This window comes from Canis aureus, chromosome 21 (genome assembly GCF_053574225.1).
Source record: "Canis aureus isolate CA01 chromosome 21, VMU_Caureus_v.1.0, whole genome shotgun sequence".
NCBI classification, from domain to species: domain Eukaryota; kingdom Metazoa; phylum Chordata; class Mammalia; order Carnivora; family Canidae; genus Canis; species Canis aureus.
In genome coordinates, this window is record NC_135631.1 from 6,574,017 (window position 1) to 6,600,297 (window position 26,281).

At 42.9% G+C, this 26,281-nt stretch overlaps 1 protein-coding gene and 1 long non-coding RNA gene across 26 annotated transcripts in view; one reads left to right on the forward strand and one right to left on the reverse strand.

The window, feature by feature from the left end:
• Positions 1 to 22,787, forward strand: part of PPP6R3 (protein phosphatase 6 regulatory subunit 3) — a 148,450-nt gene extending 125,663 nt beyond the window's left edge. For 10 of the 23 annotated variants that reach the window (XR_013359821.1, XR_013359822.1, XR_013359820.1 and 7 more), the window contains 8 exons: positions 2,991 to 3,112; positions 5,248 to 5,401; positions 6,820 to 6,926; positions 8,602 to 8,752; positions 12,921 to 12,938; positions 13,207 to 13,326; positions 14,003 to 16,291; positions 16,493 to 22,787. Coding sequence is in view for 12 of the 23 variants with exons in the window: in XM_077862689.1 (XP_077718815.1) it covers positions 2,991 to 3,112; positions 5,248 to 5,401; positions 6,820 to 6,926; positions 8,602 to 8,752; positions 12,921 to 12,938; positions 13,207 to 13,326; positions 16,493 to 16,544 (724 nt within the window). In the remaining 11 variants the exon portion in view is untranslated. The remainder of the gene's footprint in view (positions 1 to 2,990; positions 3,113 to 5,247; positions 5,402 to 6,819; positions 6,927 to 8,601; positions 8,753 to 12,920; positions 12,939 to 13,206; positions 13,327 to 14,002; positions 16,292 to 16,492) is intronic. The other 13 variants (XM_077862683.1, XM_077862690.1, XM_077862692.1 and 10 more) reach the window with 4 other exon arrangements.
• Positions 1 to 26,000, reverse strand: part of LOC144292434 (uncharacterized) — a 28,311-nt gene extending 2,311 nt beyond the window's left edge. Inside the window, exons 1-5 of one of the 3 annotated variants that reach the window (XR_013359832.1) lie at positions 25,813 to 26,000; positions 18,072 to 18,516; positions 16,466 to 16,648; positions 12,587 to 12,737; positions 10,331 to 11,276 (exon numbers count right to left, since the gene is read on the reverse strand). This is a non-coding gene — a long non-coding RNA (uncharacterized LOC144292434). Of the gene's footprint in view, positions 1 to 10,321; positions 12,738 to 16,465; positions 16,649 to 18,071; positions 18,517 to 25,812 lie in introns of those variants that run through there. The other 2 variants (XR_013359833.1, XR_013359831.1) reach the window with 2 other exon arrangements.
• Positions 26,001 to 26,281: the final 281 nt, after the last annotated feature.

The following is a 26,281-nucleotide window of genomic DNA, read 5'->3' on the forward strand; positions in this document are numbered from 1 at the left end:
GCCTGGGTGGCTCAATGGTTGAGTATCTGCCTTTGGGGAGACTGCTTCTCCCTCTGCCTATGACTCTGCCTCTCTCTCTGTATCTCTCGTGAATGATAAATAAAATCTAAAACAAAACAAAAAGCTGTTTTTCGAGAAGATTGAGGAAGTTGATGCACCTCTGGACAGAATGGTCAGGAGAAAAAGGAATGGCTCATACCAGGAGTGAGCAAGGCAATGTCACTCCTGGTACTAAAAGAATAGTAAGTGAAAATTGTAAACAACTCTGTGCCAATAAATCTGACAACTTAGATGATCTTTGAAAGACACAGACTACCAAAGCTTAAGCAAAAAACAAAAACAAAAAACAAAAACCCAAGAAGTCTTCTATCTATTAAAGAAGTTGAATTTATAGTTTAAAAATTCCCACATACACACAAAAACTCCAGGCTTAGATGGCTTCTCTGGTGAATTCTACCAAACATTTCAGGAATTACACCACTAGCTTTATAAAAAGCTTTTGGAAAATTGAAAAGGAAGGAATAGAGTGCCCATGTCGATCTATGAGGCCACATTAATGTGACCTGATAACCAAAGCTGACATGACATGACATGACATGACATGACAAGAAAAGTGATTCAGTTATTTTTGTGAATGTGGATGCAGACGCTCTTTTAAAGGTTTTAGTAAATAATGGAATAATAATACATCATGACCAAGGAAGGCTTATTTCAGAAATTCTGAGTTGGGTTAACATTTGAAAATCAATCAGGAAGCATGTGGCCAAATCCAACATCTATACCTGATTATCAGAATTCTTAGCAAACTGGAGACAGAAGGTAATTTCTTTAGTCTGATTAAAGCTTTTACAATAAACCTACGGCTGGCTGACTGCATAGTAAAAATGGAATGATTTCCCTCAAAGATTAGGAACAAATCAAAAGATGTTTACGCTTACCACAGCTTTTCTCTATTGTTACTGGGGCTTCTAGCCAGTGCAATAAGTCAAGAAAAAGAAATAAAAGCCATCTATGTTAGAAAGGAAAGGGTAAAATTATCTTTATTCACAGACAACAGTTATTGTCAGTGTAGAAAACTTGTTGATATCTACGAAAAGATTATTAGAACAATTAAGTCGGTTTGGCATGATTGTATGGTACTAGGTCAATATAATTGCATTTCTATGTACTGCAACAAACAGTTGGAATTGAAGTTACTAAAAAATCCTATTCATAGAAGCAGCAAAATATTAAATATGTAAGGATAAATTTGGCAAGATGTGCAAAACTTAGATGCTAAAAATTACAAGACAGCTGAGAGAAATCAAGAATTGATAAATGTTTATAATTTGAAACTCAATATTGTTAACATGCCAATTCTACCCAGATTGATCTAGAATCAGTGCAATCTCAAGTAAAATGATAATAGGGTTTTTTTTTAGTGATTTAAGCTTGTGCTTAAATTCATATGAAAATGCAAAAGAGGGGGGATCCCTGGGTGGCGCAGCGGTTTGGCGCCTGCCTTTGGCCCAGGGCGCGATCCTGGAGACCCGGGATCGAATCCCACATCGGGCTCCCAGTGCATGGAGCCTGCTTCTCCCTCTGCCTGTGTCTCTGCCTCTCTCTCTCTCTCTGTGACTATCATAAATAAATTAAAAAAAAAAAATTTAAGAAAATGCAAAAGAGGGATCCCTGGGTGGCGCAGCGGTTTAGCGCCTGCCTTTGGCCCAGGGCGCGATCCTGGAGACCCGGGATCGAATCCCACGTCGGGCTCCCGGTGCATGGAGCCTGCTTCTCCCTCTATGTCTCTGCCTCACTCTCTCTCTCTCTCTCTCTCTCTGACTAGCATAAATAAATAAAAATTAAAAAGAAAATGCAAAAGAGCTAGAAGAACCAAAACAACTTTTTTTTTTTTTAATTTATTCATGAAAGAGAGGCAGAGACATGGGGAGAGGGAGAAGCAGGCTCCCCACAGGGAGCCTGATGCAGGACTCGATTCCAGGACCCCGGGATCACGACCTGACCCAAAGGCAGACACTCAACCATGAGCCACCCAGGCACCCCCAAAACAAGTTTCATAAAGAACAGTTAGAAGACTAACAGTATTTGATCTCAAAATACAGTAATTGAGACAATGTGTTTGGTAAGACAGAGTAGTTTGGGGGATAGAAAAGTGTAAATAAGTAAGTGTAAAGACAGCTGACTTCTGATGCAGGTGCAAAAGCAGTTCTGTGGGGAAAGGATAGTCTTTAAACAAACAGCTCTGGAACAGGTGAACATCATGCAAAATTATTGAACTTCTTGCCATATATACACATGGATTCCAAATGGATCTTAAACCTAAATGTGAAGCATCAGACTATAAAACTTACACTAGAAAATCTTTGTCCCCTTGGGTTAGGGAAAGATTTCTGAGGTAGGATGCCAAAAGCACTGCATGAAAGGAAATTTTCATAAGCTCGACTTGTCAAAATTAAGCACTTCTACTCGTCTAGCAACATTAGTTAAGAAGAAAAGGAGGATGGTGCGTAGACTCAGGGAGGACATTTGCGAATTACGTGCCTGGCATAGGGCCTCTCTGGAGGGTGGTGCATAAAGGACTCTTAGGATTCTATACAAATTAAAGACAGTAACCGTTTTTTAAACTGTGCTAAAGGTGTAAAAAGATCCTTTAGAAAAGATGTGTGGATGGTAGGTTGGCACATGAAAAGCAGTTCAGCATCTTGGCCATGAGAGAAATGCAAATGACCACCACAGTGAGCTGCCTCTAGGCCCTATTGGAAGGTCGTCTGTAGATGTGCCCACATGTTCATGCAGAGCCAGGTACAGTGGGGACAGCTGAGACCAAGATTAGGCAACACACTCATGAAGGCAAAGAATGAGCCCTTTGGAGTGCATATGATTTTTTTTCTTACTGGATGACCTCAGAATGTCCTGGATTTAGCCAGTGACTGATAGGCAGCATTAAATATTTTATTTCGGTCTTTGTGTCCCCCCCCCCCCCCCCCCAGCTCGGGGAGTACAGACAGTGAAGAAAGTACAGACTCTGAAGAAGAAGACGGAGCAAAACAAGATTTGTTTGAACCCAGTAGCACCAGTACAGAGGACAAAATGGAGGTAGACTTGAATGAACGTAAGTCAGCTGTTTCTTCCTCTGTATTAGTCACTGTGTGTTGGAAACAGGTGTATTTTTAAACAAGGCACTCTGGTCTGCAGGATGGGAGTTAGGTTGAGTCCCCTTGGAGGTGTAAGTGTCAGGGACAGGGCCTGAGGGAAGGAATGACTTTCCTTCCGATGATGCGGTGTCTCTTACAGTGTGGACACCCCACTGTGTGAGTCTGGCTAGGGATAGAGCACACTGGGGGGTCTAGCCTCTGGCTGCAGGGCCTAGGAGCCAGGCAGCAGGGGAGAGACCAGAATTAGGGAAGACAAGGAAGGGCTGTATTTGTGGAGTCAGAAATCCACTAAACCAGAGGAAACAACTTCAAGCTGAGACAATTTGAAATGGGTTCTTCAGAGTTGATTTATGAAGCCTATAACCTAAAACTTGTCTGGCTTCAGTGCTTATTCATGTCCTGGTACTTGCTAAGACGACTTGCTTTCACTGGACTTTAAAAAAAATGCCTGTTAACTTCTGAAAGTCCAGGTACATTTTTATTTGGAAGAGCCGTGTGGGTTGACACTGGAGCTTTCCTCAAGGCTGACAGTGCTTCGTGTTCCTGGGGAAGGCCTTTGTGTCCTTAGTCCTGGAGGCTAAAAGCTAGCTCTGGGCATCAAGCGGACCTCACTACTGCAGAGTTGGCCAGGACCTTAATATTAACCCAGCACAGCCCCATGGGACAGACCTGGAAAGCGAGAGCCATGGAGGAAAAGAGGTTTGGCCTCTCTCCTCATTGCTTTCCCAGCTCACCATCTTCAGGAGGAAAAAGTGGGCTTTTCTCTATTAATTCAGTTCGAGTCCACATGCCTTTATCGAGATCCAGCTATGTGCCAGATGTGGAACACAGACTCCATCTAGAGTCTAGAGTCTCCTGAAGAATGGAGAGATTGTGGTAGATTCTGGGGCGCTCCCCTTGGAAGGTCATTTCTATGTAGCCTAGCATGGTGTGCAGTGAGAGCACATAAACAGACCCAATTTCACCTGAAAGGACACATCCCCGAGGAAGTGACGTTAAAACAGACCTACAGGTTAGATCCAACCTTGGTCAGCAGTCCGTGCCATGAGGCTGTTTTGATGGATAGAGGTGAACAGCCAGATGAAAGGAGAAGTAGGGATATGGTCAGGAAGGGTCCTGAGCATAGGATCTTCTGTTCTCATGGAGTTTGGGGTGTGCCACCTGCTGTTTACTAGCCCAGAAGCTCTAAACCCCTGAAATTTTGAGTTTTTTATGGAATCTTCATTAAATGGGTACTTTTGATCAAATAACTGGCCATTAGTGATTTTCTCCACTTCTGGCCCCTCTTCCCTCCTAGGAGGGTGGGCTATGGGATAGGGATAAAAGTTCTAGCCCTCTAACCCCAGGCTAGTTCTCCTGGCAGCCTGCCCAGTGTTGAGCCCCATCTTGAGGCCACCAGTCATCTCTTTAGCATACAAGACACTACTTCAGAGATTCCAAGGGTTTGGAGGTGGTGGTGAGCTGAACACAAATATGTATTTTTTCTTGTGTCACCAGAAGTCTTCCTCTTTGTGTTAGCTACAGTGGACTGTGGGAAGGCCATTAAAAGTATGAAGTGGGGCCACATCTGGATTGAGATGCATTTAAAGTTTCCAGTTTATTACAGTTGAATATACAACATTCTGCTTAAAAAAAATTTTTTTTGGAATAACTTTGGATTTACAGAAAAGTTGCAGAGATTATACAGGGAGTTAGGGCTGTGTACCCTTCCTTCACCCATCTTCCTCCTGGTGTTCATATAATCTTGGTACCTTTGTCCAAAGTAAGAAATTATACTATTCTCAAAAAAAAAAAAGAAAAATTATAATATTCTTTTATATGTATCTTTGCATCCTCATGTGATATTTCTGGTGGAGAAAAAAATCTTAGAAATGGGAATTAGGGATTAAAGGAAGTCTACAGTTTTATAATAAGATAGATGTTATCACATTGCCTGACACTGATTCTGCTGTTTCCACCTCTATCAGGGGTGTGTTAGAGTGCCCTGTCCCCACCACTCTGGCTGCCTCCTTGCAAATGTTTCTGAAAAATATCTTGGATTGCACTGAACTTCTGAAGTATTCTCAAAATGAGATTTCTGCTCTCTTTTTAGCACCCAACTGGTCAGCCAACTTTGATGTCCCCATGGAGACAACTCATGGTGCTCCCTTAGATTCCGTGGGTTCTGATGTCTGGAGCACAGAGGAGCCGGTGCCAACTAAGGAGACGGGCTGGGCCTCCTTCTCAGAGTTCACATCTTCCCTGAGGTGAGTGTGTGTGTGCTCGCTCCCTGAACCTTCCATAGGAGAACTGGGAAAGGGGACGGGGTCAGCTGCAGACACTGTCTCTCACCTTGATTTACTCCCTACATGAAGATAATGCTCTACGCTAAGTCACAAATCAGCACAGGGGAGCTAGCGACACAGTTATGGATTAACAAGGAAACTAGTCTCTATATTCCTTTTATCCAGGTGAGCTGGGAAAGGCAGTGGGCTGTGTACACATAGTAGCCCAGGAAGATAGGGCCCCAGGAGGTTATATAGTAGGGTGCAGACCATCAGAAAACAAACAGGATTGAGGAGGATAGAAACCGGATAGAGCGAGAGCTACTGACAGGCACCTCTGTGTGGAGTGTTACAGAAGAATGCACAGTGTATCTTGAATTTAACAGATACTCTGAGCTTGCATTTCACTTGTAGCTAATCTGGTGCTGTAAATTACAGGGCGTGATAGGATGGCTGTCAGTCTTGTTATTTGTAGTATTTTTGTTGACAGCAACCTATCTTTTCATAATTTTCCTGAATAATATTGCCAGCATTTGAATATTAACCATGGATTTCATGTCTTACTAGGCTTAGTTTGATTTGCTAAACATTGTTTTGTCTCAACTACACATTTAAAAGACTTTGTTGCTCTCCGTGCTGTCATGGAGAGCAAAAAAGTGTGTTTTTAACTAATCACTGGTAATAGGCAAGATGGGAGCGTGAACTATCACAAGCTCACGGTTACCATCTTCAACAGTCAGGGGGCTGGCTGACACCTGTGTGGCTTTACAGCAGTTTCAAGGATAGCAGGAAGCCATTGTCAGGGGCAAAAGTGAGGTTGTGGGAAATGTCTCCAAAGTATTTTAAGTTATTTCACTAACTCCACTCCAGCACTGAACAGTCGGGTTTCCACCTCTTGTTTTTTTTCTGTCTTTTGTAACTAGAGGATAAGACCCCCTGGTTACTTGGAAGCTTGCTGCCCTTTACCCCTTGTGCTCAGGTCATGTTTTCTTGTTAAATATCACTAAGGCCCTCAGGCAGTTTGGCTCAAGGTAAGTAGGGATTTTTGTAAAAATCACAGCAGGTACAGTTGATGGTGCACAGTGTCAGCCCCTGTTGTCCCAGCCCTTGGGACCGAGGGGGAGGATGAGAGACTGGTGCATTTTGAACCTGTCTGCAAACCTCTGCGAAATCCCCATGCTCCTATCCTACTGACTTAGCAGAATATTTACCTGCCTGCGCTCACCTGCTCTGCAAGCAGCCCTCTGCACCTAGATCTATCTCTGTGTCCTTGGAGTCTGTGACAGACTGCTCCTGTCACCCCAGCGAGCCTACAACTTTGAAAGGGTTTTTGTGAATGAATCATGGTAACTGAGGGCTATTTGCCACTGCTAACATCTGAATTTTCTCTTTTCTAAAAGTACAAAAGATTCTTTAAGGAGTAATTCTCCAGTGGAAATGGAAACCAGCACTGAGCCGATGGGCCCTCTGACTCCCAGCGTTGGCACGCTGGCTGCGCAGCCTGAAGGTGGGTGTGGAGAGCAGGGCACCAGCTGACCCAGCCTGCTGGCCTTTCACCTGACTGTTGTTCAGGCTTTGACTGTATGCTTAGTTTTCTAGATCTGAAGAGTTGCTTTTGTCTACATAACAGTTTATAAAGCTAGTCTTGATTCTTAGGCTCAAGGGCTCAAAGGGCTCAGGGAGTTGAGGTGGTAGGTCTGATGTCCTCAGGGCAACTGATAAATTGTGTATTCATTCCAGAACCATGGCATGGTGATTTTAGAAGGCATTAGGGACCTAAGTGGTCAGTTGTTCAGTCCTATCAATATACAGAAATGGAAACAGACCCAGAAAAGAAGAACATCTTTGCCTGCAATGCCCAGTGTGAATAAAATCAGAATTAGGCGTGTCAGTGTTTTCAAGCCTCGCTGGTACCAAGTTCTTTTGTCCTTTGGAATTTGCTTTGCTGGAGCATGCGTGTGTGTCTTAGCATGTTTCAGGCATAAGGCTGTTTCTTTTCTTTTTTTTTTTTTTTTTAAGATCTTATTTATTTATTCATGAGAGAGAGAGAGAGAGAGAGGCAGAGACACAGGCAGAGAGAGAAGCAGGCTACATGCAGGGAGCCCGATGTGGGACTCAATTCCGGGTCTCCAGGATCACGCCCTGGGCCAAAGGCAGCGCTAAAACGCCGAGCCACCGGGGCTGCCCTAGGCTATTTCTTTTCATTTCACCTTTATGAACAGATGAAATGGTCAAGGACATCCAGTGGGTTGTCTCGTTGTTCAGACTGCACATGTTATTCCTTGCAGAGGCCCTGAGCTGTTTCTAACCTGATGAATGGGGCTTGGGAGCTGGGAGGGAGAGAGGTTGGTGAAACGGGTGTGAGGAATCAGTATGTAGAGGGGGAAAAAAAGCAAGTCTTGGAAAAAGAAATGAGGACCTAGGTGGGATGGAGGGGAGCACAAGAACCAAAGGACAGGAGAGGTCATAAAACCAGTAACTTAAAGTTGATTTGTCATTCTTCTCCAAATTTTATAGAGTTGACCCCATTTTACCCTGAGTTCTGCAGGTGGGTTTAGGTAACTTCATTTTACAGATAAGAGAACTCTTGCCCTAGAGTGAAACAGCTAGTAAGTGGTGAGGCTGGGGTTTGAATTCAGGGAATGTGACTTCAGAGCCCACACTTATAACCAATATAGCATATGGCTCACTAGTACAGAACAACGGAATAATAATCCACAAGGAACCATAAGAAAGTAACTTTAAAACAAAAAAAAAAAAAAAGGACCCAAGTGAAAGGAAAAAGACCACTGAGACCAGTACCCTGAACAAACTATAATCTCAGCACTTGTAGGCTGAAGTGGGCAGAGGCTGAATATATCCAGCTGCCCACTGCACCTTCTGCTATGAATTGGAACAGCCCCGGAATGGGAGGGCTGACTGGGAGGAGTTGAGGGTGTGGGTAAACTCTGGGCTGGGAAGGCCACAGGGTTCTGCTGGCCCTGTGAGATGAAAACCTATGGAACGTCTCTAGTGGGCGTTTTCAAGAATCCTGTGCCCATCAAGAACCGACTTAGGCAACAATCGGCAAACTGTCTCTTTCTCAAGCAGTAGATGGAACATCGGGTGGCTGGGTCCCCACAGAAGGTGAGGGATGCTTATTGTTTTTGGTAGGGTGACCATCCACCATGTGTTCTTTTCAGTGCCAGCCAGTGTAGCCATGGAAGCCAGCTCTGACGGAGAGGAGGATACAGAAAGTACAGACAAGGTAACTGAGACAGTGATGAATGGCGGCATGAAGGAAACTCTGAGCCTCACTGTAGATGCCAAGACAGAGACCGCAGTTTTCAAAAGGTAACCAGGCCAGGTCCTGCTGGCAGCTTCAGGTTGGGTTGGGGATCTCAAGTGTTAACATCTTCAATTGGATTGAGATGTGGATTCAGACATTAGCCTGACATCTTCCAAGCACCTCTGTTCAGCCCCATGAATCTGAATGAAGAGAGGGAGAGTTTGGGGTCTCCAAGTACCTCTCCTCTGCCTTTCTAGTACTCAGAAGACTGTAGATTAAGTCTAGTAGGTTCAAAATATGGGACAATAAAAATGGACATGTCTGTAGTCAAGAGTAGACACTGGCCCATCTAGAACAGGGTCAGTGCCCTGCACACCGTCTTCTCCAGACATAATACAGCCAGAACATTCAATAGCAGAGTGATAGCTTAAACAGTCAGTTTAACCTCACTTCTAAATTCATGGACCAAAAAAGAAATCATACTGCAAAATAGGAACACAAACCTGAAAGAGCAGTGACAGCCTTTTTGTTCGAACTGGGTGCTGCAGCTGGGTCGGCGCTCGTCACTGCGTCTCGATACTCTGCAGAGCCTTCACAGAAGAAGGGATGTGTCCCACCTTGTGGTGAGGTCCCTACAGAACAGCCAGCACAGAAGGGGAGCATGGATTCCCCGTGGGGGTACATATGTGAGAGATTCTAAAGTTAAAAGCTAGCAAACTGAATCCACCTATGTGTTCTTGAGTCACAAGGTGCACTCAAGGACAGGGTGACCTGGTGAAGCATACTAAATGTGATTCTCGGACTGAAGAAGATAGAAACTATTCGGACCTTTGGTAGACAGGAGTATTTGAAAAAATTAAAGCCATTCATGACTTTTTGGCAGCCTAGGAAGAGAAAGTAGCTCCCTGAAACTGCTAAAGGTGTGTTCTGAAAATCTGTAGCCGACTTGATTGTTCACAGTGAGGTGTGAGGTATGAGAAATGCTCCCTTCCAAGACATGACCTGGACAGTGAGACGGGCCTGTAGTCACTGCTGCTCTCTTCAGCACTGTACTAGCTAGCGGTCTTAGCACATGCTGCATAAACAAAAACAAAGCATACAAAGATTTGAAAGACTAAAATGGTTCTTGTTTGTAGATTATGATTTTCTGCACAAAAAATTCCCAGCAGTTTCATGAAAAATACTAGAATTACTAGGGAAGTTTAGCAAGTTTTTTAGACACATGTGAGTCAGATGCATCCTGTAAATCGATAGAAGGTGTCCTAGATGTGTGCCCCCCCTTTTTTTATTTTTTCCCCCTTTTAAAATTAAAATGTTAAGCCTTGTCTATCAAGATCGAAAGGCATAATAAAGGTTTAAATAAGTAGAGATATGCCACGGGACGATATCTTTGGCTTTTTTTTTTTTTTAAGATTTTTTTTTTAAGTTTATTCATAGAGACAGAGAGGGAGAGGGAGAGGGAGAAGCAGGCTCCATGCAGGGAGCTCGACGCAGAATTCGATCCTGGGTCTCCAGGATCACGCCCTGGACTGAAGGCGGCGCTAAACTGCTGAGCCACCAGGGCTGCTCATCTTTGGCAATTTTTTATTTTTTTAATTTAATTTTATTTTTTTAAATATTTATTTATTCATGAGAGACAGAGAGAGAGAGGCACAGACACAGGCAGAGGGAGAAGCAGGCTCCATGCAGGGAGCCCAATGTGGGACTCAATCCTGGATCTCCCGGATCACACCCTGGGCTGAAGGCAGTGCTAAACTGCTGAGCCACCCAGGCTGCTCCTTTGGCAATTTTTTAACAAGTTAATGTATAAAATGATTGCATTTCTAATCAAAATCCCAGTGGAGCTTTTCATGGCGATTAGAGGCTGATAGTGATATTCGTAAAGAAGACCAAAGAGCCAGAAATAACCAAGGTCATTTTGAAGAAGGAAAGAAAGGAGAGAGGCAGAGGCATCACCAAGTGAGATCTCCTTTTGGACATGCTGTGCAGGTAGACACCACAGTTACAGGAACTTGGTGCATGCTAGAATGGTGTTATAGTCGGCAAGGAAAGAATAGCCTGAGAAGTAATGACAATTCTGTCAGAGAAAAATAAAACTGAGTCTGTCTCAACGTAAATATGAAAGGCAAAACTACAACTTTGAGAAGAAAACATGAGAGCGTATCTTTATAATTTGAAGGTTAAAGGGTTTTTTAACCATTAAAAAACCAACCATAAAGGAAAAAAGTTGATGAATTTTCTTTATTTAATTTCTGGTATTCTGAAAAACATGATAAAATGAAAAGATGTGCCATAATCTACAAAGGAAGATTCAGGAGCAGGGTAAAGGAAAAACCTAATATCAACAAGAAAAAAACAAGCTAATAATAAGTTTTAAATGGACAAAAGACACGAGCCATTATCTGTGGTGGAAAACAAGGAGCAAGCCAGCTCCAGGGCAGGCCAGCTTTACAAGTAAATAGGATGTGCTGGTTGTAGTAATGATTCGATCCTGTTTTGTGCACATTCATCTGCGCACTCCTGTCTCAGTTGTTGCAGAAAGTAGAAAAAGTGCAGAAGTTGCTGGATCTTTTTATGAGGCTGTGAAATCTTAATTCCAAAACCAGATAAGGATGATTACAGAAAGCAATCAGTTTATACACTTACAAGCGAACTAAATGCAGAAATCCTGTAGAAAATATTTGCTAACCGAATCCAGTAGCACATTAAAAATAATTCATAACATTAAGTTATGGTTTTCCCTGGACTGCCAAGAAAAGTGCCCATGTCATTTACAATATGTTAATAGCTTGAGAGGAAATCATTTGAGGCTTTTCATGATGCTTCTGATAAAGTTCCATACCCACATATGATTAAAACTGAGCAAAACAGGGACACTTCAGTGGCTCAGTCAATTTAAGCATCCAACTTGGTTTCGGCTCAAGTTGTGATCTTGTGGTTGTGGGCTCGATTATAATAATATAATAATCATCACCTGCCACCAAGTCAGTAGCAAACTTTTGTAACTAGTAAGAGTTCAGCAAAGCTACTGGGGGAACAGATCAGTTTTAAACATCAGTAACCTTTCTCTGCATCAGTAATCAGCAATTAGGATGTATAATAACAGGCAAAATACCAGTCATAAACTACATCAAAGTTAAGAAAATTCCTAAATAATTAAACCCATTTATCTATAGAGAAAACTTGAAAGTGCCACTAAAAGCAGTCCCAGAAGAAGAGTAGTCACGTGGAGGCCACAGTGGTGAGCATGGCAGCACTGTGCATAGAGGGGCATTGTGAGAAGCCAGGTGGAATTGGGCAGTGCACACCATCAGGCACTGTGCCATCGACACTAGAAACACATGGATCTTCCAGAGTATGTTGAGTTACAGAGATAAATACAATGAGGTATACAATTCAGAGCCACTTACTTGCCTCAAAATATGCATATGCAATGACTGTACATTTTATAAGAATGAAAGTAATACATAAACACATCAGGATAGTTGCTTTTCTGGGGAGGGCATGGATAATGAGGATAGAGAAGAGTAAGGAACCAGGTAGCTCGAGTTGTTAACAAATCTTTAGACTTTAGTTCAAGTTCTTCCTTATAAATTGCCTAGACCCATCTGAAAGGCACCCAAGAGATCATCCTAAAATTAGGCTTTTCATAACCAAGTCCAGGGCAGGACTCCCCTCTTGAGAATGATGGCCCTTCCCAGAGGGAACCTCTAGCTGCCCTTGAGCTTATTTTAGTGCTGTCTTGATTGTGTCAAATGGGAAGTCCAGACAGAATAGCTAACTTTCTACCCCACAGTCAATCAAAAGCATTTGCTACTTGTCTTTCTCCACCAAGAGCCAGGAGAGGGGGAGATAACCCTTTCTATATTTTTGTTTGCCCTCTTAGGATCAGCTTTTACCTGTTCTGGCTACTTCTTGGCTCTCCCTTTATGATGTACTTCTCATGCATTGTCAGAAGGCATCCTGGTGCAGGCACCTAGTACCCTGCTCATATAATGGGAGCAGCAAGCTGATAGGGGTTGCTCCTGCTGTTTAATGCTGGGCTGGGCCCTGAAAGCAAAATGCCTTAACTAAAGACTCATTCCTTCAAACAGGTTCATTTGACACCTTCACCGAGTCTGCAGTTCTGCTTATGTGCAGTCGTGGACATATTACCCCCCCACATTCCTCATTTATAGGAGTATTCTGAAACTCTTGTACATTTCTTTTTCTATTTTGCACACTTGGCTTCAGAGTGTTGAAATCCTATCGGTATGTACAGTAATGCGGGCCATTCTTTATCAGACACCAGCTGCATTACATTGTCCCTCCTTTGGTTCCCTCTTGTGTGTGATCCTTTCCTTTTGTGATTTCCCAGTCACTGTCTGTGGCCCCTGTGGTCCCTCCCCTGAGCATGCTCAGCCCCAGGGCTTTACTCCATGGCACCCATGACTTCCAGGGTCATTTGCATGTGCCTTCACCCTCCACCCCTGCTGGTACCTGGGGTGCCTAACACTGCCTGTCCTCCTCTTTACTGCAGTGAGGAAGGAAAACTGTCTACCTCTCAAGATGCTGCTTGTAAAGATGTTGAGGAGAGCCCTGAGACAGCAGAGGTGAAGTCTGTGGGCCCCCGGCCCCCCAACAGTAACCCAGAGCAGAGGTAACTCCTCACTTCCTCCAACCTGCCCAGGTCCTATTCTGGCTGTCACTGTTTTCTCCTGGAAGCTGGGAGGGAAGTTGGGGAAGCAGGAGAGATAGGAGTAGTCATTGTCCTCAGGCATTCAGTGACTTACTCAGTATAGTAGCATTATCTTAGGCTACATCTAGGCAGGGTACCTGGGCCAAGAACTCAGAACGGTTTACCTCCTTACCCCAAAAGTCAAAAACTGGTTTTTGGAGATTTGGTAATATCACTCGCTCTCTAAAGAAATTCCTCAAAATGGAAGGGAAGGGTCTCCAATGCTGGCATAACCTTCCCCTGTACTTTTTTTTTTTTTTTTTTTTTTTTTTTTAAAGGAAGTACTAATTTGAGGCTGATCTTGAGCCTCCCCTGGGATCAGGGGCCACTAGGCTGTGGCAGCCAAGTTCTCATGGGGTCCACAAGATTACCAGCTGCCAGCCACAAGCAACCCCTGGTGGTACTCCTTTTCCCATAATCATGCACATGTGACACATGGGGAGAGCCTTCCTGGAGACCCTTTTCTGTATGTTTCTAAATATTCTTAACTCAGATGATTCCCTGTATGGTTTTGTTTATGCAAAATATTTGTCTTGATTACGTGTGATAATCCCACTGCCAGAGCTGAGTGATTTGGAATGTGATGTTTTCTTTCTAGTCACCTATTGCTTAGACTGAGCCAGTGGTCTGAAGGGATAGGCCAAGCCAAAGCCTCAGCCTCCGAGGGCCGGCGCCCTGGCCCATACACACGGCCTCGCAGGTAGAGCAAGGGCGGCCTCCGATTGCTCCAGAGCTCGCGCCAGAAGATGAGGATTTGCCCTTGGACCACAAGGAACTTTGCTCAGCACTTCCCAGAGTTAACTTTTCTTGTTATATATACCTAAGTTTGTACATTCCTTGCATAAGGAATAAAGTAATCTTTAAAGCCATTTCAGAAAAGCTGTCTTTCCCCCTCACCAGATCCTCACCCCCAAAATCAGTCATGTTAGGGGTGACATAACCAGTGGGACCCAGCAGGGGGCACACTCTGTTCACTGGTTGACAAACCTCTTTTGTGGCCCAAACCCTGCTTTTGTTTCTCATGGGAATTATAGCCAGAATGAGGAGTTTGCTTTTCTATGATTTAAAAAAAAAAATCTTGGTGTATAAAACAAATCAATTATAAGAACTATTTGAGCATGTTGGCTCTAGTGAAAGCTTTGGGAGGAGGAGGCATGGTGACACTACAGCATTGATGGATCCGGCCCCAGGTATGCTTCTAAGTGTTTTGGGCAAGTCACCTCTTTTTGCCTGCGGTTTCCAGTGGATGTTTTTTCAAGGGTATTTTGTAGGATCTTATTCCCAGTCAGTTATGTCCTTTCCCTAATTTCTGTCTACAACATTCCTTTATATCGAGATCTGTTTAGAAAGCAGGACAATCCAGGTCTGTTCCAATTTCGAGTTGATTCAGGAGTCTCTTCTTGGTTTCTCAGACATAAATGATACAGGAAGCTCTGGGATCATTTCCTTGGCTCTCTGGAGTGCAAAATTATTTGCCTTGGGGGAACCTGCTTGCTCTTCTACCCACCTAGAGACGTCTGGTGTGAAGAGTCCTGCCCCTCAATCTGCTGGACTGAGGTGGTGGGGGAAACACTGAGGAGGGCCAGTGGACGAAGACAAGGGCATCACGTGTGTCCATGCGTTCATCCATCTGTCCTTCCTCTACCCAACACACGTGAGTGTGGCAGCCAGTGGTCTAGGCCTGGGGGTAAAGCAGTAGCATAACAGACACCCAGATGATCTAGGCACATGTAGAAAGAGGTGCTGCTGGAGGATCGGGCCAGCTGGATGGGAGATCAGGAGTCCCACTTAGATGGGGCAGTGGAGAAGGCTGCTCAGAAGGTGGCATTGAGCTGCTATGATGGCAGGGAGAAGGTAAGTGGTTCCGCGAGCCCATCTGTGTTCTAAGAGCAATGTATGGGAGGTGAAGAGAGCCACTGGGCCTTTCTGTCTGCACTTTTCCCCACATGATTTGTGTCACAACCAGGTATCAGGGCCCCTTGGGTTGACAGGCGTGCACTACTGCACTTAATGGTTTGCACTGCCACGGAATTTAACTTTTTAACTATTGTTTATCAAGCACATGCCAGCCTGTATGCCAAGCACTTTGTATACTTCACATACTCCCCCACCTTTAGGGGGGTTGTTGTCCCCCTTTCACAGGGGGAGGAGCTGAACTGGGAGAGGTTAGAAGATGGACTCGAGACCCGGCAGCTTGTGAGTGGTGATGGTGTGATTTGTACCCGGTGTGTCTGCTGGCAGAACCCCAGTCCCCTGGTCTCTGAGGTACGGAGACACCATCAGTGTAAGCAGAGTGCATTGCTTGTGGAGCCAGCTTTTTGGCTCTCTCTTACAATTAGCAAATGTCTGAAGCCTTGAGCTTGTGAGCTGTGAGCTGGTCCAGAAGCACCCATGTGCTTCTAGGTACATCTCTAAGCACCCTTTCCCAAGCCTGCTTTGTAAAAATCTGGGAATGCCACCAAGACTGAGATCATGACCTGAGCCAAAATCAAAAGTTGGACATTTAACCAGCTGAGCCACCCAGGCGCCCCTAGCGTTCCCTCTTCTGTTCTCCCAACTTCAGCCCTAACACTTGCCTGGTAGGAGCACATTTGTTAAAGTACACACCTGTTTTCAAAAGCTGGTCCTGTTTACAAGCCTTTTTTTTCCTCTTTCAGTAGAAGAATCCTGCTTTTCAAGTGTAATTTATGTGGAGTCCAATATATGGAACAAATAAAAAGCTGTTTGAAGGAGGGGATGAGCACATGGCTCGTGATGGGTCTGGGAGCAACAGTCTAAATACCACTGACCTGGTCTACAGTGTGCTTCTAGGAGGCCGAAGTGGGATGGTTTCATGGAACTCTGCTCTGCTACAGCCCTTGCTAAATGCCTGTTAACCAGAGCTGAGGTGAAGCTTAGGAACCGTTAGATTTCCTGGAGTTTTCGATTAATGCGTTTTTGAAGCATTCCAATAAGTAACTATAAGTGCCAGGCTTTGTGCTAGGCATTGCATAAACAATATTAAAATAAATGTTCCCATGCTCAAGGAGCTAAACCAAGTTGGTTTTTCTGCCTCACATGCCTCACATGTCTGTCTTTTCCTCTGCAGGACTGACCAGCCAAGCATGCCAGGCGACACATCCGTCAATGGCCCCGTATGATGAGTGACCCCTGCTGCTGCTGGCTGAGGACTGCAGGCCGCCACCGTTCAGGGCCTCTGGAGACGTCACCTGGAGCCCACCAAGCCGTCACTGCTGCACTCACTCTGCAAGGGATCAGGACCAGCAACCTTTATATTCTAGATTCTAAGACATTGTACAGAGAAATCCAGAAGTGTAAAAATATTGCACATTGACAAATACCAAGAATTTTTGCGTATGTTTATATTGTATTGTTCTAAATAATGGGTAGCCTGTGAAATAAGATCGTGCCACCCATGTAATAATAGTAGTAATACTATAGTTAAAATGGCTGTAAGAATAGTTTTATAAAAGTGAATACACAGATCTATTGTATTTGAAACATAACTATTTGACAATTATTAGTGTGACCAAAGTATTAGGCAGTTTTCATACATTTTTCACCTTGTACAAAATTCTGAATTCATTTCTCTTCCAGGCTGGCAAGGAGATGTGGGGTTGAAATGCCCTCTAAGTGTTATTTTGGTTGTTCTAACTTACAAACGTGATTTTGAATAAGAAATATTTGGTGTTCTTTTTATAACCAGTTTTTGATTGGTAACTGTTTTCTGTATTGTTTTAAACGGATCAAAAAATGTAAGTCTATTGGTAGAGATTAAGTATTTATTGCTACAACTTAGTTGATAAATTGATGTTATTGTAAAGCCATATGTTCTGTTAAAGTCTTGTTTGCTTGAAATGGTTATTCCTACAGGTGAAACACTAGACTATTTGGAGTGTACATGGCTTGTGGTTTGAGTTCTTTTGTTTTTCGTTTTTGTTTTTGTTTTTTGTTTTGTTTTGGTAGTTCCTCTGCCTTTTAACCCATTCACCAAAATTTACCTTGTTAACAAGCATCACCAATGAACATTTCTGAGCAATTTGCATATTTAACAAGCCTAAACCATATCAGGCAGGCCAGTCGAAGAATGCTCGTGCTACGGATGGATTAGAGCACGTTCATTTTACAGGCTAGTGTTTCCAACTAGAAATCAGAACCTGGCACCTAAGCATGGTAATTGTGCTCCTGTACCTTGTGAGGTTTCCACTCGTAACTCCTAAACCAGTGTATTTTTTTTAGAACTGGTTTGTGTATATATATAGTGATTATGGATACTAATTCAATGTAATTTATAATTTTCTATGTCAATATAAAAATACATCACAGCCTTCTCAAACAGCTGAAGCAATATATCATATATTGCCATATCGTCTGGGGAAAGGGTTAAATTTCTTCACCTCTTGCACTTTTAGATGCAGATCAGGTTTTCATTTCTGTAATAGACAACTATTCACGTATTTTTACATCATTTGTTTGTCCTGACCAGTATTTAAAACCAAAAGGATATTCTGAATAATGGCCAACGATTTTTTTAGAACTAGCATCCCAAGCAGCGTGCCTAAACATTACATTGCATATGGAAATAAAAAAAAAATCAAATGTTTAATGCCTTATTTCTTATTTACTTTTTCACTGTAAATGGTGTAGAAATTCTGTGTGAGGCTTACCAGGGCAGACCTGTCAAGGACAGTAGAGACTGTGGCGTGCCCTGGGACGGACAGCAAGGGTGCCTTACTTGGCCTTTGCGTGCCTCCTCAGGAACCCTTTCTGTTGTGAGCTCCTCTCAGAAGAGACTGTCCTCATGCATTCTCCTCTGGAACCTAGCGCCACCAGAGGACAGGGCTCCTTTCACTTGTCTCAAGAATGCTGACTTCCATGGCGCCGGACCTCGGGGACCGCTGATAGATGGTACACTATTGTCTTGCCTGGTGAAGAGCCTTGCTGGCCACCTCCAGGGCTTGGCTCCAGGGATGGCACTGCTGCCTCCACACAGTTTGGATTTGGTTGGCTTTTCCATCCCATCTAAGGTAACAGCATCTTGTTGCATCCCACCTACCACTGATGCCAGGGCACTTGATGTTTTTCTTTGGAGTAGTGTTTTGTTTAGTTTGTCTTACATGGGAGGGAAAGGACATAAGAATGAAAAGAAAGTCTGTTGGGGGTGCCAGCCCAAGGGCCAGGAGCAAGTACACTCTCATTTAGTCTCTAGTTTCTGTGTATTGGCCTCATTGAATTGCGAGGCTAACAGATGTCTACAATACAGTTACCTGTATTAAAAATAACTACAACAAAAATAAAGTCTAATTTTTTTGTTTCTAGAAATCTCTTGTACCTTGCTTAGGCTTTAATAACCAGACAAGGTATGTGAGGGCACCATTGATTTCTTTTTCCCTACTGTTTTAAATTTTTTATTTAAATTCAGTTTAACTAACAATGTGTAATTAGTTTCAGAGAGAAAATTGAGTGGTTCATCAGTTGCATATAACACAGTGCTCATTACATCTCGTGCCCTCCTTCAAGCTCATCACCCAGTTACCCCATCCATCTCCCCACCCCACCCCCAGCAACCCTCAGTTTGTTTCCTAGAGTTAAGAGTCTCTTATAGTTTGTCTCGTCTCTAATTTTGTCTTATTTTTCCTTCCTTTCCCCTGTGTTCATCTGTTTTGTTTCCTAAATTCCACGTAAGAGTGTAATTATCTGATACTTGTCTTTTTCTGACTTATTTCGCTTAGCATAACATCCTATAGTTCAATCTGCATTGTTGCAAATGGCAAGATTTCATTCTTTTTTTATGACTGAGTGATATCTATCACATCTTTATCCATTCATCTATCTTTTTGGCTATTATGGACATTGCTGCTATAGCACCATTAATTTTTAATGGTCAGGGCTTTCTGACAAAGCTCACAGGCTGTATTTCATATCCCGAGTTAAGGGTATGCCATCCCTAGTGTCAGGGACTCATCTTGCCCACAAGTGTTCAGTGGGTGTACTTCTGACAGAATTGCCACTAGCTCTTTCAATGGTTTATCTGGTCTCTAGCTTCTCACCTGCTCCATGGGTTGCACTTCTCCAATCTGTATTCTTGGCTCTCAGCCCTACCAGTAGTGTAATTCTTTGGTGATAAAATTTCTCAGGTTTTCCATTATGATGTTTAACATGCAGTACTACCTCACTGCTTGGTTTTCACTCTCCTTCCACCTGTTCACATAAACAAGTGTGTGGTTCCTGATCCTCAGAACCTGTCTTCACCAGGGGTTTCTGTGCTGGTCCAGGCACATGCCTCTGCATACCAGGGCTCTGCAGGCATCCCTCCGGGTGATCGAGGGCAGGGCTCTGAAGACAGGGGCTTGTGTTCTCATCCCACCTCACCCTCTCATAAGGACTAATTTCTCTTTGTCTCAGCTGCTTTTCCTGACAGAATGGGACTTGATAAAGTTTACAGGCCTAAAAGTAGAATTGTTCTTGCCTATGGTAAATGGTTAATAAATGTTAGTGTTAACCCTTTGCTTACTTCTCAGCCCCATAAAGTCACAAGCTAACCTTTCTAATCCTGGCTTAGAACCTGCTGTTGTACTTAAAACCCGTGCCTCCTGAAAACTCACGCTGCTTCACTCCAGTCAGGTGGCTCCAGGGGTCTGCTACATCCCATGTGCCAGCTCAAGCCCATCACCTGTTATTTACGGGTAGCTTTACTGGAACAGCGTATTCATATGCTGTTGATCGCCACTTGACTCATTGCACACCCTGTGTTCTTTCTTCACTGATGTACTTTCCTCTTTCTCAATCTCACTCCCATCCGTGTTAATCCCTTTTCAGTCATTAATTTTCAGCATTCAGCATATGCTGGCTCCCTTTGCCTTCACCATCTCTACTACTTACTCAGAACTTACCAAAGAGAGATGACACAGCGCTGCCTTTGCAGTGATCTCGATCCCCCCACCCCCACCCCCAGATATGTTCTGCATGCATCAAAGGCAAGGACCATGGCGGCTGACAGTGCTGCTGCATGTTGCTTTAGGTGAGGCATTTGGTTTAGTTTGGTTTTTATTTTCCTGGAGGATTCTCTACTTGTTAACATAGAATAGAGTCCTTACTGTATGCCAGCTCTGTTCTAAGTGCTTTATGTGCATTCACTTTACTTCACAGTGATTTTATGAGCTAGATAGCTGCTGTCATTTTATACATGCACAAGAGGAGTACAAGTGAACTGGTTTTTTTCCAAGGATGCCCAGCTAGCAAGTGACAGAGTTGTCAAGATTAAGTGTAACACAATATTCTATGTAGTAGAATAATACTTGACTGTAAATGTGCATTTAATATTAGCTGTTAGTATACTCCTAGGCAAAGCCTTTTGCCTTGTTTTGTTTTGCTTAGAATTTGACAGTTTAATTTCAAAGTAGCACAACAAATGGAGATTGGCTGCATGGCATGTTTGATAGCCAAACAGTAGAAATGTTAACAAAGACTGAATAGTGCTCAAAACAGTTCTGAAGCAGATCAGTGTGCATGTGAGAATTAAATTTGAAGAGTGAACTCACAGGAATAAAGACCTTTAGGTGACTTCTGGGACTGCCCCCACCTGCTGCTGGACCTGACCCCCATTGGCTGTTCTCATGATCCACTGGTAGAGTGGAGTAGTTGCAGCTGAGACCATGGAGCCTACAGACCCCAGGACACTGACTCTTGGCCCCTTACAGAGAGGTTGCCAGCCCCTGAAGTAGCTCAAGGAGATGGAATAGAATCTGCAAATAGAACCACAAATGCAAAAAAAAAAAAAAAAAAAAAAAACCACAAATGCAGTTATTTGGCTTTCAGCAGCATTGCCAAGGCAGTGACATGAGGAAGTCTTTTCAGCCCCTAACTAACGATTGGGTATTTGTATGGGAAGAAATGAACGTTGACTACTACCGTCCACCTTCTACAAAAACTAATTCAGAGTAGGTTCAAAGTCTTAAACCTAAGCACTTCAGCTTCTAAAAGAAAACATGAATATCTAAACCGCTTTGGAATGAGCAAAGTTTTCTTAGAACACAAAGCACAAGTCACAGAAGAAAAATGCACTGGGATTTTACCACAATGAAATTTTTCTGTTCTTCAGAATGAACAAGTAGGCCTTGGCCTGCCATGAAGAAAATGATCTCTGGGTGCCCTGATAAAGGACTCATCCCCTGAAGATAGAAAAATGCAAATCAAAAATAAGATGGAAAACCCAGTTTAACAAATGGGCAGGAGACAGCATCACAAAGAAGGTACATGAGTGGCCAAGAATATGAAAAATCATTCAGTGTCAATAGTCTTCCAGGAATGCAAATTAAAACCACAAAAAGCATTTCCCATCTGAAGAATGGATAAAGTTAAAAAAAAAACTGACAATACCAAGTACTGATGAGAATGTAAAGCCACTGGGACTCACATTGCTGTCTAAAAGAAGGCATCCAACATGGAAATCTGTTGGGCAAGGTTCCAGTTTTTTAAATTGGGGCTATTTCTACCTTATGACTTGGCCATTCTAGATATTCATCCAAGAGAAATGAAAATCTATATCCACAGATGATAGACCAGCATATTTATTGTTGCTTTATTCATAATGACAAAAGATTAAAAACATGCCCAAAAGCAGGAAAATGGTTAAGTGGGTTATGGCATATTAATACAATAGAATATCACTCAGCAATAAATAGGAACTATGATAAGTGCAATATGTTAATATGTAATTTAGTGTTATCAATCTTAAACGTCAAAGGAAAGGAGTGAGACATGTAAGCAAGAGTACTTCATGTGAAGCTCTAAAACCAATCAGACTGACAAGGCTAGAAATGAGTACATGGTTTGTTCCTGAAGGAGAAGGGAGGGATTAACTGTAAAGGGGCCCAAGGAAACTTGGATCTTCTGTGATGGAGGTTACATGACTGTAGACATTTGTCAAAACTCACTGAACTCAACACCTGAAATCTATGCACTTTATTACACGTAATTTATACCTTAAATTTTTTTTAAGATAGGGAAAAGGAGCAAAAAATAAAGCAAACACTGAACATCATTAGGGAGGACACATTGCCCTTGTTGCATGGTGACCAGGGCATTCCCTTTCCTCCCCAGCAGAAGAGAAGAGGCCAGATCTTGGTGGATTTGGGAAGAGGACCTGAGCATGCTTGGGTCAGTGTTTTCTGGAATTCAGCCTAGATTTGTCTGCCCATGATATATTCTCGGTTACCCGTCACCATACAATAATCTTTCTGTCCTTGGAGATAGAGGTTTGCATTTGTCCAATGCCTGTTCCGGGTGGGTAAATGTGTCTAACCCAAGGATCAAGTGTTAGGAAACACCCAAACCATGTTCTTCAAAACAGGTTCGTTAATAAAACGAATGTTGTAAATCCACATTTGCTGTGTCTTCTCTCCAAGGGGATACTTTACAAGATTAGAGGGGGGCAGTGTTTATTATCTTCACTAAAACTGCAACCAACATTTTGTTGCAGGAAGCTTGCAGTGGGGGAGGAGCAGGAAGGTGGGGCAGAGTTGTCCCACCTTTGCTTCCCTTTCCTTGGGGAACAGCCACACAATGGTTGACTATAATTTCATGGTGAAGTCTAATGGACTAAAAGGATCAACAAGTGGGCAATATTGGGGATCATTGTTTTTTCTCCTGGTCTCATTTCTCTATGGGATCGTATTGCTACACTGACACTCCTGACCTCTCTCTAACTAATCTCACTCAGGGGAGGAGAGAGGGATTGATTAATTGGGAAAGGATCTGCATTTTTGGTTCAATGCCTTATGTGCTTTTTTTCACGTTTGCCAGCCTACTGAGGAGTACGTTCTAGCTTGTCTATGTATAAGCTCTGTCCCACTGGACAAAACCTGTGGTTGTACAGCTCTGCAAGTAGTCAGGTGTGTGATTCTGCATTGGGAATGAAGTATTCACAAGCCCATTTAGCCACACATCTCAAGCTAGACTTTCTAACCAGGTTTTGTCTTCCACATTATAATCCTCACCTATTTCTGAACTTCCAGGTAGAGAGAAATGGTTTCCCCTAATCCTCCTCCCAAACAAAAATAAGAAAGGATATAATCTGTTACATCCAATCTAGATTGTCTTTTTAAAAGACAGATGGTCAGACTGGGGTTGAAAATAAAACCAGCGGGATCCCTGGGTGGCTCAGTGGTTTAGCGCCTACCTTTGACCCAGAGCATGATCCTGGAGTCCCGGGATCGAGTCCCACATCAGGCTCCCTACATGGAGCCTGCTTCTCCCTCTGCCTGTGTCTCTGCCTCTCTCTGTGTGTCTCTCATGAATAAATAAATAAACTCTTAAAACCAGCAATATATTGTTTATATGAAAGACATAAAAGTGACAAAAGCCGAAGATAGAGGAAAATGCAAACAAAAGACAATATTAAGTTTAGGATTTAAATTTAAAACCGCTGGGTAAGGTTAAGAGATGGTGCATCAAACCATAAATACGGTAGCTAAGTAATTATTAGAAATTGCAAAGAAAAGGACTTAAGTTTTCAGCTATCGGAGTGATTTCATCAGTTTAAACATCCTGCAGACAACAATAGAACCTCTATAATCTTGTGTTTGAAGGCAGTGAGTAGAGAGCAGATAGGCTAGGCTGCATGTGCTTGAAGGGCCAGGGTCCTAGAGAGAAAGGAAACGCATCAAAGTGAACCTGACAGTCCATGCCGCTTTTCACCTTGCGGACTTAGCTGATTAAGTATGAGGAGCCGCAGAAAGTAGAGGCTCAAAGACAAATTGGAGCAGATAGCCATGAAGGAGGCCAAGACCGACAGCACGGGATCTTGGGGCAAAGAAACATGAGTGAGCCTGACATTCACTACATAACCTCTCGAGGCCTTTGATGATTCCTAAGCTATGCAGGGAGAGATGCTACAAAGCCAAGCAGAAAATAGCTGAGAAACTAAGAGGCTAAGAAGAGTCTTTAGGCAGCTCAGTGTTGGGGAGGCAGAAATTGGAGTTTAGGGACTTCAAAGGAGGAGGGACTTCAAAGGAGGAGGGAACATGTTGAACATGTTGAACATGTTGAAACCACCAAAGGACTACACTCCAGGGGTAAGGGGACAGCAGAGACAGAGCAATCTTAACTACTGGAAGAAACAAATCCCCTCACAAGGACAACTGTATCATCCAAAAAGCCGCTACCATTTTCCATACACAATGTTGGCATTGAGTAAAAACTTAGATGTGCCAGAAGACAACACGTGCTGAGTGATTGAAAATTGGAGAAAGCGGGGGTCCCTGGGTGGCTCAGTGGTTGACCACCTGCCTTTAGCCCAGGCCGTGGTCCTGGAGTCCTAGGATTGAGGCCCACATCGGGCTCCCTACATGGAGCCTGCCTCTCCCTCTGCCTGTGCCTGTGCCTCTCTCTCTCTCTCTCATGAATGAATGAATAAATAAATAAATAAATAAAATATTTTTTAAAAATTGGAGAAAGCAGGTGATCCAGATCTTGGAGATTTTAGATTTTAAACTATTAATATATTCAAGACAATAAGTGTCCAATTGGCACATTTAAATTATATATTACAAAAAAAATAACTGGAATCTATTACAAAGAAAAAATCAAACGGAAATTCTAAAACTGAAAAGTACAATAATTTAAATTAGGAACCCCATAAATGAATTTAAAAGGAGATTGGACAAAGCAGAAGATAAGATTTAGGAACTTATGATAGATCTGTAGAAAACAGGAAAACAAGTGTGGAGAGGAAAAGGATGGAAAATCCAGAAAAGCACCTACAAGAAATAGAGGACACAGCAAAAAGCTGTAGCAAAAAGCTACATGTATTTGGAGTCCCAGAAAGTGAAGGGGATAAGAATCAGGTGGAAGAAACACCAGTAAGACTTTTCCAAAATTAACCAAAAGACATAAAGCTTTACATTCAGTAAATTCTCCAGATGGCCAAGGAGGAAAAAATACGAGAACCGCAACTACCAAACCCCAGAGAAAAAGACATAGCCTTCAATAGACATACTACTTTTCCTCGGAACTTTTGAAAGTGAAAAAGTATGGAGTGACATTTTATGCGCTGAAAGAACTGCCAACCTGGAAACTCTATGCTTAGCAAATTATCCTTCAAAATGAAAGAAAAATAAAAATAATTTCAGAAAAACAAAAACAAGAGACTTCAACATCAGCAGAGCTGCATTGAAAGGAATGTTCCCAGGAGAAGGAAATCCAGCTGGAAGTGAGAGCACCAGAAAGAGAAATAATTGACAAAAAGAAATTAATATGCCTGTGTCTTGTGGAGGGGTGGAGGAGGTGAAAAGATACTTGGATTTAATATAATGTTGGGAAAACCGGATATCCACATACAAGAATGAAATTGAACCCTCACTTTATACCATACACAAAAATAAACTTGAAAATAGATCAAAGATTTACCTGCAACTGTTAAAGTCCTAGAAGAAAACACGGGTAAAGTCTCATGACATTGGTCTTGGCAATGATTTCATGGATAGGACACCAAAAGGACAGGCAACAAGAAAAAAATTTTCTTATAAGATTTCAAGTAAGATTACATCAGACTCAAAAGCTTCTGCACAGCCAAAGAAGCAACATGAAAGGGTAGCTAGGAATGGAATGGAATGGAATGGAATGGAATGGAATGGAATGGAATGGAATGGAATGGAATGGAATGGAATGGAATGTTTGCAAATGGTTGATAAGGGGTTACTCTCCAAAATGTATAAGGAACTCCTACAACAGTAGTAAAAAGAATAACCTGATTAAGAAGTAGGCAAAATGGGACAACTGGGTGGCTCAGTGGTTTGGTGCCTGTCTTTGGCCCAGAGTGTGATCCTGGAGACCTAGGATCAAGTCCCTTGTTGGGCTCCCTGTGAGGAGCCTGCTT